Below are 13,927 nucleotides of genomic sequence, written 5' to 3'. Positions count from 1 at the left end.
TTAATAGAGGCAGAAAACATCTGGGTCCATCCCAGCATGTTCCTGGGTTGTATATCTGGGGATTTCCCCCATCTTGAATTAGTCTGAGTCCAAGTACTCACCACTATTTGATCTTCAGAAGCCATTGATACACTGCTGTCATCAAAGTAGTACCATTTGCCATTCACTTTGTTCTTTGCATATGCAGTATCTGTCACACAAACAGAGTGGCTATCTACATTCAGCAGTAAGGCACGGGGCTCACTAGTGTAACTGTAATACCCCGATGACACTCAATTCTGATAACTCCATCTATAAGAGGTACAAAGTAAGCGTGCGGGGGAAGAGAAAGAGCTTGGGTTTCATTGCTCAGAAGCGATATCAGTAACACGGGAACACAGTGGATCAGAGGCTAGGTCCATCTAGTCCACAGACCTTTTCTGAACAGTGGCCTATCCTAAATGCTTCAGAGGAGGGAGTAAGAAACTTAAATTTCTCTTTGATCCTTCAGTCAGTCAGTGGTTGGCTTTTGCCCTCGAGAAGAAGGTTTATACCCACTCCAAATTTATGTTTTAAAATAATCCTAATCTAATGCTAACTGTGGTTTTCCTTGTTGTACATACAGAAGGCCAATCTTCTTTTGAATCCTGTAAATTCCATCCTGCTCTCAGCCTCACGGGGCGCTGACCATGTGCAAGAGAGCTTTCTTAAGTCTACAGGTGCTGCACACAGATGTGAGCATTTGCTGATGAACAGAACGTGCAGCCTCCACTGGAAAAGCCAGCCATGTCCCTGCACGGCACAAGACAAGTCCTTCCATATCATTTCTCTTTTTGTTTTTGTTTTTGAAATAAGGATAATAAAAATGCAAAAAACTAAACACTGCATCACATAGCACAGTAAGCACCAGAGTGAGGAACAGCGGAAGTTCAGATTCTAGAAGCAGCTTTACTAACCAGTTTCATTGCACAGTATATTCTTATTCCTATTTTAATGGTTAATGGCTCTACTGTTTGCCAGAACGGATCCCATAAAACACAGAAGGCGCACAGGAAACAATAGCTGAACATTACATTTGTTGTGATCTCAGCATTGAAATTTAATGCTGCCCAAACAGCTTTCCGATCAGTCCTACCAACTGTCTTAATTTCTTCTTCATTAGTCAAGTCCCTGCCCTCCACAATGGCCAGATCCGGGTGTGGATGCAGCAGCCCAGCTCATAAAATGGCTAGCTGCTTCCTGTTGCTGATGAGGTTTAAATGGGGTGGAGCACATCCTTTAATGCCTGCCTCCTTACAGGGAGCCCAGTACATCAATCCATGGACCACCAAGGGGTTAAGGGGGTGGGTGCTGTAAACTCTGATTGAATTTGCTCCCTTGGCTTTTGGGGCAGAACTACAGCTGCGAAAAATAGGGATGGGTTGAGCAACTTGCAGCCCCAACATCCCCACCCACTAGTGCCCATCCATCATGACTCCCCGCCCCCCAGAGAGAAAGAGTCACTGCTCTCCTGACAGCGATTTTCCCATACAAATACAGCCCTCCTGTCTCCCTGCCGATAAAGAAGAGACAGGTAGTTACTCACAGTGGCCTACTCCCATGGCTCCATAGTGATTGGACACTGCAATGAGGTCATACACATACGGATCAGCTGTTGGGTCACAGACAAACTCAGACATGCTCAAATCCCTGAGAAAAAAGTAAGAATACATTGTCATTGTACATATAATAAGGGAAAGGCCTAGTAATAATGAATCATTGTAAACAGCCAGCACCGGGCCAAGGGCTAACCTGTCCCAGTCAATGCTGTTTTTCCTTTTTAATTATTAATGACATATTTGACCCACAAGCCAGTGATGTCGCCCCCTAGGCGGCTGTAATATGGATGGCATCAGCCAGTTTGTTTGCCATCAGGAATGACGGTTACTGGCAAACACAAGTGTTCCTGTGTGGTTAGTGAGAGAGGATGGCTAAGTGCCATGCCAACAGCAATCAATGTAAAACAAGCATGAAGAAGTCAAACTCTTCCATATGATGGATTGGAGCAACACTGGGTAGCCCTATGTCCTGCAGTGGGGTGGTAGCGTCGGAGATGGATGGATGAATGCAAGGCCTTCTCTTGGTAGAGGATGCAGAGGGATGAAGCTGGTGGTCATGCAATATACATGTAATCCACACTAACAGCGTGGCTCCATCCCCCTCTAAAGGACAATCTACATAGAGAGTCCACTACAGTAAGAGGCTCATGCTTTTAGACCCAGAGGTGTCAGGTTCAACGCCTGCCAGCGACCCATTCCAGGAGCATTGTGTTATATTTGGACACAAAGATCAGAAACAACACTGATACCTGACTTCCAAGAAGGATCTCCAGGTATTACCGCATGTACTGTACCTGCTTTCAGGACACAGATACTGTTACACAAAGAGGACTCCTGCTATGCTTTGCTGATGAACAACCGTCATACCTCATTCGTACATAGCATCTTTCTTTCCAAGTACTTCACACTACTGTTTAAGTAGAGGTAACACTGAACTGGAAATCCTAGCAGATCTACACAGCTGGTACTTTGGAAGGGAAGGAAAGAATATTCAATGAAGCTGCAGGGAAGGTTAGGCAGCATAGAAATCTCTGGCACAGAACTTGGCCTGGACATGCTGTTGCCAACACTCTCCTCCATGACTCTCATGAAAATTATCATAGGATCTTTAAAGGACAAAAGTGTTCAGGGTCTGCTGGGACACAGGTTCAAAACGGACTCTGAGGGAATTGTAAAGACGTGGAATCACTGGATTTTCTTAGCAGCATCCTAACCAAGGAATGGCCAGGCCCATCCCTGCTAAGCTCAGTAGCTCTGCACCATCATAGCTCCAGGTATCACAGGTGCCGGTAGCACCCCCTTTCCAGAGACAGTTACTAGAGCTTCACTAAGGTCTACTGGCTTGTGTCTCTGGAGGCAGAATCCTATCCTGAGCTATGTCTCCAATGAGGAGCCCATACAATCGCTACATCAAAAGTGGAGTTTCTTGCTCTGCCCAGTTGTGACTTGCTGGTAAAAAAACCCTACCTGATGGGGAATTCAACCACAGTGTCAAGTTTATCCCTCCAGTATCTGTTGTATGAGAAACGTTTTAAATGCACCACCAAAATCCTGGGCAAAGACCATAGATCAAACTTCTTTGTGGCCTGCTGATGCTTCTTGCAGTTAGGGCAGTACCTGAGAAAGGAGCATAAATAGGCATGAAACACCTTCGATATCTGCCTTCTAGCCAAGGGTCTCAAACCCCTTTACAAACAGTATTTTTTGAGTAACATATAAAATGCCTATCCCTATCCTAGGCTGCAGTCACCTTTGTCTTTTTTTTTTTTTTTTTTTATAAATAGGCTTTGAGAACATTACTCTGATTTTTCCCTTCACATATGCAATCTCTTCTTCCCCCAGTACATGCTCTCCACTGCCTTCACGCATTCACCATGTCCCCACCTACGGCTACCCAAATGCCATTGCTCAGAAGCTCTCTCCTTTTCTGGGGGATGAGCTGTAAGAAAAACTCCTGGAGCACTGTATTTTCAGGACGTCTTTCCCCACTCTCCTCTTCCTGTCTTGTCTTCTGTCCTTTTTAGCTTCCTTTCCCATCCTCCCCTCTGCTCCTCCCTTCCCTCTGCTCTACCCTGCCCAAGTGGCAGAGTGAAAGTGACTACATTTCCGAGTTTCTGAAGGTAAGACATTTTGTCAATTTTACTGGAGCACTAGAACAAAGGTAGTATTGTGTTAGAGAGCACCAGTCCAGCCTGCTTCCACCTGGTAAGAAATGAGGTAGAGTGAGAGAACCATACAGGGTTGGGTGTTAGGACTACAACAGCATGAGGTGCTGAAGGTCAAGTTTGAGGTGGCAGAACTACACAGAGCCTAAGGATAATAACTACAGCAGCTTTCTAAAGGCAATAGAGTAATTGTTTTTTGTTTTTTTTTGTTAAGGTAACATTCCCTCTCTTGCTGCTGAGGACGGAGGTGCAGTGGCAAAGCTGTGGCTGTGAGAACAGGGGTAGGAAACTAAGGTGCACAGAAAGAGCAGTGGGGGGAAATCTTTACCCAAACAATATTGTTATTTTATAGTATATATAAAGACAGTCCAAGTAAGATGGCTGCCAAGCAGCTGGGTGGTAAACTTACCAAGGGTCATGTTCACCAAGCGTTTCCATTGTAGTAAAGAGTTCTATACAGTCTTTAAGAGCTACAGTAGTTTTCTTCTTCTGTGACTGCAACATACTTGCATCCTTTTCAAATGCCTACCAAAAAAGATGTATGTTAACCCTCTGTATCCTGAAAATGAATATGCTCATCCTAGGCATCTGGATCCACCTTCCCATGCCCTCATACAGGTTATCTGTGTCCCATTTCAACACAGTTCCCTGCCATTTCTTTCTTATCTTTAAAATGAACCCACCCCGTTCCTCTCTTGCTCCAGTGATGACTGTTTGATGAGCCATCCTTTCCTGGATGTAGGCAGCCAGCCTCTTTCTTTCCACCCACAACACCTACATCAACACCCACAATTTCTATTGCTCACAGCTGTGCAGAGCATTCTACAGCGGCAGTAAATAAAGGCAGTTTCTTGCACAAGGGTGGTTACTGCTGAAGTTAGGCTTAAAGCAAAAGGAATTTTGTCAGATGTTCATAGACAGAGAAGGAAAAGACAGTCCCTGCTCCAAACAGCTAACAATCTTATTGTTCAACAAGAGACAAAAAAGGGGGAAACAAATAAGTACAATTTTATAGCTTGTGTAATGCACGTCATATTGGATTATCATAATTGTCCACTCTGATCTTAAAATCTATTAACCAGACTGGTTACTGGTGGCAGTCTATTACAGACCCTCAGAAAAGTCCAGAGAAAAGGATGTGCATTTATTAACTGTAGGAAAAAAATACTGCATTACAGCAGGGGACATACACTGGTGAACCATCTTTGGAGTTTCTAACATTTGTAACACAGGAATTATTGCTCCCAGAGTGTGACTCTATAGGAAATCTCATTCTGACAGAAAGAATTTGATCACTGACCTAAAAAGTAGTGGCTGTCCACGCATAAGTGATTGAGAGTTGGTTACATTTGTGTTGAGCAAACAGAATACACTCAACTAGTTACATACATATATGCAGCTTTCCAGTGGCGAATTTCTCAAAGCCAAAATTAATTTGCTAAATTGACTGGGAGGAAAAATTTAAATAGAGAATCATGAATGAAAGTTGGCGTTTAAGAACATTTCACTTGCTTCCCAAAAAGTTACAATTCCTTATCAGAGAAAAGGCTGTTTGATTAACAAGTAATCTTGGTTAAGACTGTTGTTGTAGGCTTGTTGATCCCAAGATATTAGAGAGACAAGGAGGGTGAGATAATATTAGTCGAATAAAAGATAGTACCTCACCTGCCTTATCTTGGTTAAGAGTAACATGAAAGCAGCAATAAAACTAAAAATCATTACATAGATGGGGAAAAGGAGCTGAATAGCAATTATATAAATAAGAAGTTAAGAAATACAATCAATTAATAACTGAACCAAAAGGTATATCAACAAAATATCTATAGCCAGTATGGTTAAGGCATTTATTAATGTATCAGGAACAAAAGCAATTCTAGCAATGGTCTAGCACTCTAGGTCCATTATTAGAGGGTGATATTGTCAATGAAGCAGAAAAAGATGAGTTTAATAAATATTTCTGTTCTGTATTTGGATCCAGTCTGAACAATATATCAATATCATATGACAGTTGCTAAGGAGAATGCTAAACATATCTACTATTAAAGTTAAACATTTTCTCTGGATAACTTGTACAGAAAAATTGTAAAGGGGTTGGGAGAGGAGCTTGGTTATTAATGTTTAACAAATTTTGGAAACCTGAGGAAGTTCCAGAGGGTTAGAAGAAACCCAGTATTTTGCCAGTATTTAAAAAGGGTAGCTGAAATGATGTGGGTAACTCTAGGTCAGTTAACCTGACACTGATCCTGATCCTGAGTTAAAGAACAGAAATATAAATGAATACCAATCAACATGATCTCCTGGACAATAGGTATTATTAAACTTGATATTGCTCTTTGACAAGATTCCAAGTCTGGTTGAAAAAGGTAACTGTGCTGACCTAGTATACTCAGACTTTGTAAGGAGTTCAACGTACATTGCATGACATTCAGAATAAAAAACTAAAGTTATACAAAATCAATATGGCCTGTATTAAATGGATTACAATCTGTCTGACAGATCTCAAAGTGTGCTGTTAATAAGGAATTAATTACTGGGGGTGTTTCTAGTAGGGTTATGCAGAGATTGGTTCTTGACTCAGTGTTATTTAGTATTTTTATCAAGAGTGAGAGTAAAATCACTGCTGATAAAGTATGCACATGATACAAAAATTGGTGGAGTGGTAAACCATGAGGAGAAGTCGCATATAAAGTGTTCAGAACTCCTGGTGAGTCAGGTGGAATCCAACAATACACGCTTTAATACAGCCAAATGCAAAGGCACATGTTTAGGAACAAAGACAAATATAGCCAAGTAAAAAAGGTATCAGGTGTATTTAGGCTATAGAGGTGAATGTTAATGCTGTAACGTAGGGCCTACAGGCCTCAGGCCTTTAAGACATTTAGCTTTGCTAAGGCCTAGGACTTAGTCCTACAGCTTATTTTAGACCTCAGGATAAGTTAACTACACTATAAAGATAAGTAAGTTAGCATAAGATAAGTAAGTTAGCATAAGTAAGTTCATAATAAAACCTGCTGAGCCTATGTCTACGTTTGGGAGGCAGGGCGAAATATTAGAGACTTCCTTCAGATAACTGCCTGTTACTATGTTGATAAGGTGAGGTAAATGTGAGTTCCCCTTACACTCACTAACAAGTTAGCCTATGAAAAACAGGGCACCTGAAAAGTAGAGGGCTGTGGAAGTTCAAATAGGGAAAAGGAGTTAAAACCTTCATAAATAAATATGAATTTCAGTGGGTGTCGCCGTTAACCCATTATCCAAGCTGTATCCCAGTCTGCATGCCTTGCAGGGGGAAACACCAGGATGATGACCACTGGTGGTAAGGATGATGATGAGAATGATGACTAACACTTTGGGTTTTCCCACAAGGAATGGTGTGAATAATGCAAATACTGTGAGTTCTGTGTTGGTCTCTCTCTCCTTCACCAGACTGCAGCACGTATTGTTGTTTGGTTGATTAGTATAGACAGAGCACTATGTAGTCTCTGCTCTACACCATGAAGTCCCACTTCTATTGCTCCTGTAGTTGACCTTGGGGGCTGAATTCTCACATATTAAAGTAGGTGTAAACCTCACTTTGGGTGGGTAATTGGTTAAAGTAACCCATAGCTATAGATAAGGCTACACAGACCACACACCGAGTGTGACGTTGCACTCCATATGCTTATAAGTGTGAATATGATGTAACTGGAATATGCTTTATGCAAAAGGTCTCTTTTAAGGTATCATTACAAAGCTTATAATCTACTGAATAAATTCCTCCTATTTGTATGCATGTATCATATATATCTGAAGATAGAAATATGAAGTATAACTCTGAAGTTATACAATTGGTTACAACAATTGGTTGTAAATGATCTGTTTACTTGCACACCTTCCTGGGTGCATGCGGGCCAGCCCTGGAAGAATGGAGGCTGGGGTTTCACAGGACATGTGAACACATCACCTGATACTGGAATCCATCTTAAACCTGGTGCTTTTCCATTTAGAAGGAGGGGTGGGGACCCAGAGACACGAAAGATTCCTGCCTTGTGCCAAAGATATAAAAGGGCGTGGAACAGAACAAAGGGGGCTACCAGTCTTAAGAACACCCCTAGTTTCTACCTAAGATGTCTGCTGGAACTAACAAGGATTGTACCAGGGGAATGGATTGGGCCCAGACTAGGAAGGAGTCTAGTCTGTGAAAGAAGCTTATTGGAACATCTCTGAGGGTGAGATTTTACCTGTATTCACTTTCTTAATGTATTAGTCTTAGACTTGCATGTTTTTGCTTTATTCTGTCTGTTATTACTTGAAACCACTTAAATTCTACTTTTTATTCTCAATAAAATCACTTTTGTTTATTAATTAACCCAGAATAAGTGATTAATACCTGGGGGAGCAAACAGCTGTGCATATCTCTCTATCAGTGTTCTAGATTATGCGTTTACCCTGTCTAAGCTTTATACAGAGTAAAACGGATTTATTTGGGGTTTGGATCCCGTTGGGAGCTGGGTGCTGGAGATCGGAAACCTGCTGAGTAGTTTTTGGTTAAAGTCTGCAACTTTGGGGGCGTGGACCAGACCTGGGTCTGTGTTGCAGCAGGCTAGCATGTCTGGCTCAACAAGGCAGGGTTCTGGAGTCCCAAGCTGGCAGGGAAAACGGGCTCAGAGGTAATTCCAGCACATCAGGTGACAGTCCCAAGGGGGTCTCCTGACTGAACCCGTCACACAGACCATGGGAGACTGTATTCTGGAAAGCAGTGACTGAAAAGCATTAAAGGATCATCACAGATAATTCAAACATGAATGCCAGTGCAATGCTGTCGTGAAAATTACCACAACTACGGTAAGTTTAGTAACTGTTTTTTTCTTTTTCAAGTGATTGCACATGTCCATTCCACTGCTGGTGACTCACAAGCAGTCCCATCTGGAGCTGGGTGTTGAGTCTATTTAAACAGGGATTGGAGGACAACTTGTCCAAATGTAACATCTCTAGAGTGTTGACAGATTGCACAGTGAGAGGCAAACAAGTGACATGACGGTCAGGTTGCTGCTTTGCAAATGTCTAATATGGGCATGTGAGCCAAAAATGCCACAGAGGATGCTTGGGATCTAGTTGAATGACCCAATACTCTCTCTGGTGGCTTCATATTAGCCAACTGGTAACCCAGGTGAATACAATTGGTATCCATGACAAAACCCTTTGCGTGGAAACCTGACTGCCCTTTATTCTGTCCACAAATGCAACAAACAATTGAAATGAATACCTGAAAGATTTAGCCCATTCCAGATAAAATGCTAATGCTCTTCTAACGTCTAGAATGTGCAGTCTCTCCTCTCCCTTATTATTGTGAGGCTTTGGGAAAGTCAGCAAGAAAACTGCTTGGTTAATATGAAAAGTGGAGACCACTCTCATAAGAAAATTTGGATGGGGACAAAGGCAGACATTAGCCACATAAAAAAAATATAGGAAGGATCTGATATTAACGCCCTCAGCTCCCCTACTCTCCTGGCCAATATATGGCTACTAAAAATGAAAAGTACAACAGGGGGCAAATCACTAGCGGTTTGAAGGAGGGACCCATCAGCTTTTTTAAGACTGAATTCAGGCGCCATGGTGAAATAGGACTCTGTACATCTAGAAACAATCTGTCTAAATCCTTTAAAAATCATATGGCCTCAGGGGTGAAAAGCCAATATAGGAAATTGAACAGGTTACACCTGGCAAACTGCCTATCATTGATGTTTCATTTACAAAAGATAGTCCAGCACATGCTGAATAGAAGCAAGAATAGGGGAGACCTGTGGAACTCCTTGCCTGAGGAGGTTGTGAAGGCTAGGACTATAACGGGATTTAAAAGAGAACTAGATAAATTCATGGAGGTTAAGTCCATTAATGGCTATTAGCCAGGATGAGTAAGGAATGGTGTCCCTAGCCTCTGTTTGTCAGAGGGTGGAGATGGATGGCAGGAGAGAGATCACTTCATCATTATCTGTTATGTTCACTCCCTCTGGGGCACCTGGCATTGGCTACTGTCGGCAGACAGGATACTGGGCTGGATGGACCTTTGGTCTGACCCAAGTGAGGAGCAAACCACTGAAAACACTGAGACTGATGAGGGCAGAATACATTCCGCTTCAGAGCTGGGGTGTAAATGCCCAGAGATTTCAGGGCTGCTTTAGTGTATTTGAGACTATGGAGAGTTTCGTCTGTCTTTCCTGAACTGTCTGTTGCACTCCTGGGGAGAGGCCAGAAGAGTGTAATCAGGACAAGCGCCTCATCGTGATAGAGGCCAAGCTGCAGAATCTGCTGTTATCAACACCCGCCAGCAGAGCCGTTCTGGTGACCAACTTGTCCTCCTTTACTAAGGACTGGAACTCCGGTTTCCTCTCATCTGGTAGCTTGTCATTGAGCTTCAAAACAGCGTCCCAAAGGTTGAAATTTTAACACCCCACCAAAGCTTTCTGGTTTGCAATACAAATCTATAATCCACCTGTGGAATAAAGCTTCCATGCAAATAAGTCCAGCTTCTTGTCCTCTCCTTTTTAGGGTTGGTGCCTGGCGCCCCATCTTTCTTTTTCAGTGGCTGGTACCACTAAAGGGAGCCTGGAGGGGGATGGTTATTTAGATCCTTGAACCCCTGGGAGGGGACATGGTACTCCACTCTCTTTGCAGTCAGAGCAGGGAAGCCAAGGTCTGCCAGAGCAATGGTTTTCAATAGTCTTCATTTGTGGACCCCTAAAAATTTTCAAATGGAGATGCGGACTCTTTTGGAAATCTATTCAATCAATGTTCAAAGTTCTTGATGCCCAGTAGATGGAGCCAGCTGAGGTGGCTACAGGGAAGCTATTTATTGGTGTGATAGAATACACACCTGTGTTCACACCCTCCTGTAATAATCTTTGTACAAAGTAAGTTCATCATTTGAAAACTCATAACTTGCTGATCAATATCATAGAATCATGGAAGATTAGGGTTGGAAGAGGCCTCAGGAGGTCATCTAATCCAACCCCCTGCTCAAAGCAGGACCAACACCAACTAAATCATCCCAGACAGGGCTTTGTCAAGCTGGGCCTTAAAAACCTCAAAGGATAGAGATTCCACCCCAACCCTCCCCCCAGGTAACCCATTCCAGTGCTTCACCACCCTCCTAGTGAAATAGTGTTTCCTAATATCCAACCTAGATCGCCCCCACTGCAACTTGAGACCATTGCTCCTTGTTCTGTCATCTGCCACCACTTAGAACAGCCGAGCTCCAGACTCTTTGGAACCCCCCTTCAGGTAGTTGAAGGCTGCTATCAAATCCCCCCTCACTCTTCTCTTCTGCAGACTAAACAAGCCCAGTTCCCTCAGCCTCTCCTCATAAGTCATGTGCCCCAGCCCCCTGATCATTTTCGCTGTCCTCCGCTGGACTCTCTCCAATTTGTCCACATCCTTTCTGTAGTGGGCGGCCCAAAACTGGACACAATACTCCAGGTGTGCCTCACCAGTGCCGAATAGAGGGGAGTAATCACTTCCCTCAATCTGCTGGCAATGCTCCTACTAATGCAGCCCAATATGCCGTTAGCCTTCTTGGCAACAAGGGCACACTGCTGACTCATATCCAGCTTCTCAGCCATTGTAATCCCCAGGTCCTTTTCTGCAGAACTGCTGTTTAGCCAGTCGGTCCCCAGTCTGTAGCGGTGCATGGGATTCTTCCGTCCTAAGTGCACGACTCTCACTTGTCCTTGTTGAACCTCATCAGATTTCTTTTGGCCCAATCCTCCAATTTGTCTAAGTCACTCTGGACCCTATCCCTACCCTCCAGCATATCTACCTCTCCCCCCAGCTTAGTGTCATCTGCGAACTTGCTGAGGGTGTAATCCATCCCATCATCCAGATCATTAATAAAGATGTTGAACAAAACCAGCCCCAGGGGTACTCTGCTTGATACTGGCTGCTAACTAGACATCAAGCCGTCTATCATTACCTGTTGAGCCTGAGAACCTAGCCAGCTTTCTTTCCATCTTATAGTCCATTCATCCAATCCATACTTTAACTTACTGGCAAGACTCCGCCCCCCCGGAGGGTGAGAAAACCTGGATTTGTGCTGGAAATGGCACAACTTGATGATCACTTTAGATAAGCTATTACCAGCAGGAGAGTGGGGTGGGAGGAGGTATTGTTTCATGGTCTCTGTGTGTATATAATGTCTTCTGCAGTTTCCACAGTATGCATCCGATGAAGTGAGCTGTAGCTCACGAAAGCTCATGCTCAAATAAATTGGTTAGTCTCTAAGGTGCCACAAGTACTCCTTTTCTTTTTGCAAATACAGACTAACACGGCTGTTACTCTGAAACCTGACCAGACAAACTATCCTTTGCTGTGCAAGTTCTCAAACTGGCTAGGTTTTCAGGGCAGGGGCAAATCCCACTGCCAGGGACTGACAGCTCTGGTTCTGCCTCCTGAGGAAGTAGGCTGAAGGCCCACTGGAATGGATCCGTAGACCTTATTATTAGAAGTTTTCAGGCAAATGGATAAGTTTTCCTCTTCCATACTGGACTCTGATTCCTAGGAGGGGGCTGCTCTTGCATTCTGTATCAGCATCTCTGCATTTGCTTAACTCCAGCTAGAGATCACATCATTAACCTTTGAAGAAGCAAACTACTGACCTGTGACTCTTGTTCATCAAACAGCAGCTTCCGGGTGTCTGGATCCAAGTCAATAGCAAGGGTAGCATAGGCTGCAGGACAGAACAATGAGTCAGGGTTGCTGTCAGCATACTACTGAAGGGAGAGCTAAGAGTTACAGAGGATACCTACAATTCAGTTTTAGAAGTTTCCCCTCCGTCGTAATTGAGTTTATCTCAGAGGTCCCATAGGAATTCACAAGGCTAAAGGTGAACAGATGCTTCTTGTGATGCTGCCCTTCCTTCCCCAGCAAATCATGTGCACAACCCTCTGACTGGCAGGAATCTGTTTCTGAGGCTTTTTCCCTGCCCTCCTCATCTCCATCCTGATGTTCCATCTCTTCAACTGGTGAAAATTAAAAACAACAAGCACAATATTACATGCTCTGTAGCCTTTATAGAGACACAATTACCTCACCAAGAACCATGCTGTGTGAGCTCGTTAGGAGAGGCACACTCTGCTTACATGACACACAAATGTCAGTGAAGATGTGGCAGAAGCTGCTTTACAACAAACCAACTAAAAACAGTAGATTCACACTTTAAAGAAGAAATTTACATTTGCTAATCAGTTGCACCTGAAAGGCATTTTTTCCCTATTGAGGGATCTAGGTAAAACAACCTGGGTTTTACCATCTCAGATTCCTAGACTCTAAAGGGGACCATTGTGATCACATAATCTTACCTCCTATATTACACAGGCACAGGGACTTCCCTGAATTAATTCCTGTTTTAACTAGAGCAGATCTTTAGAAAAACATCCAATCTAGATTTGAAAGTTGCCAGTAATTGAAAATCTCACAGGTGGGTCATTGCAACCTCCACAGCCCCATCCCCTTTCAAATCCGATCCATTCAAAATGCTGGGGCTAATTCTCCGCTTGACACAAAATTCTGACCACATCAGTCCCCATGAGTCCGCTCTTTGGGGAGAAGCTGCATGGAAGAACGAACAATGGATGCTGGTGGGAGAAGAGGGAAAGTCGTGATCAAGAGCGGCATCATTAGTCCACTGAAGAGGACAGAGGGGCTAATTTGTGAAGGGTCCTGAAGGTAAGGACAAAACAGGTATTTTGTTCCTGTGAAGACCACCAGGTGGACACTGGGCTACAAGTCATGCCAGTTAGCATAGCTGACAGTATGCTCCAGCAGTGTCCCAACAGAGGAGCGGCAGGGGTTCAGTGGGGTCTGTCCTTTCAGCAGAGGAAGACGGGTAGGTCCAAGGGAGGTAGCTCCCCTTTTCTACAGCAAGGCAGCATGTCTCTTGTTTTAAGTTCTTCCCTATCCCCTGTTCCCACAATTACTCTCATGGCAGCACAGCAGGATCCTCTGGTGGCAGCGTGTCCACAGAAGTGTAAATGTCCAATAGGCTGTAGGGCTCTGCCCAGGCGTGAGCCCCTGTAGCTTTAGACTGCTGGGCTCTGGGCACTCTCTCACTTGATTACACCACAGTGCCCTCACAGGACTCCTTCCTTTCCCTCCTGCTGCTCAGCCACCTGCTCTAATGAGCCATTAGAACGTCTGATAGAGATCAGGGAC

General features: G+C 43.7%; 1 protein-coding gene across 2 annotated transcripts in view; it reads right to left on the bottom strand.

The window, feature by feature from the left end:
* The window catches only part of USP4 (ubiquitin specific peptidase 4), a 90,564-nt gene that overhangs the window by 994 nt on the left and 75,643 nt on the right, over window positions 1–13,927 (bottom strand). For both annotated transcript variants that reach the window (XM_074958394.1, XM_074958395.1), the window contains 6 exons: window positions 12,523–12,735; window positions 12,373–12,443; window positions 4,152–4,267; window positions 3,045–3,194; window positions 1,565–1,668; window positions 102–190 (listed from right to left, as the gene is read on the bottom strand). In XM_074958394.1, the coding sequence (XP_074814495.1) occupies window positions 102–190; window positions 1,565–1,668; window positions 3,045–3,194; window positions 4,152–4,267; window positions 12,373–12,443; window positions 12,523–12,735 (743 nt within the window). The remainder of the gene's footprint in view (window positions 1–101; window positions 191–1,564; window positions 1,669–3,044; window positions 3,195–4,151; window positions 4,268–12,372; window positions 12,444–12,522; window positions 12,736–13,927) is intronic.

This window comes from Natator depressus, chromosome 7 (genome assembly GCF_965152275.1).
Source record: "Natator depressus isolate rNatDep1 chromosome 7, rNatDep2.hap1, whole genome shotgun sequence".
Classification (NCBI taxonomy): domain Eukaryota; kingdom Metazoa; phylum Chordata; order Testudines; family Cheloniidae; genus Natator; species Natator depressus.
The sequence above is the reverse complement of the archived record's forward strand: the minus strand, read 5'-3'. Positions and strand labels throughout refer to the sequence as shown.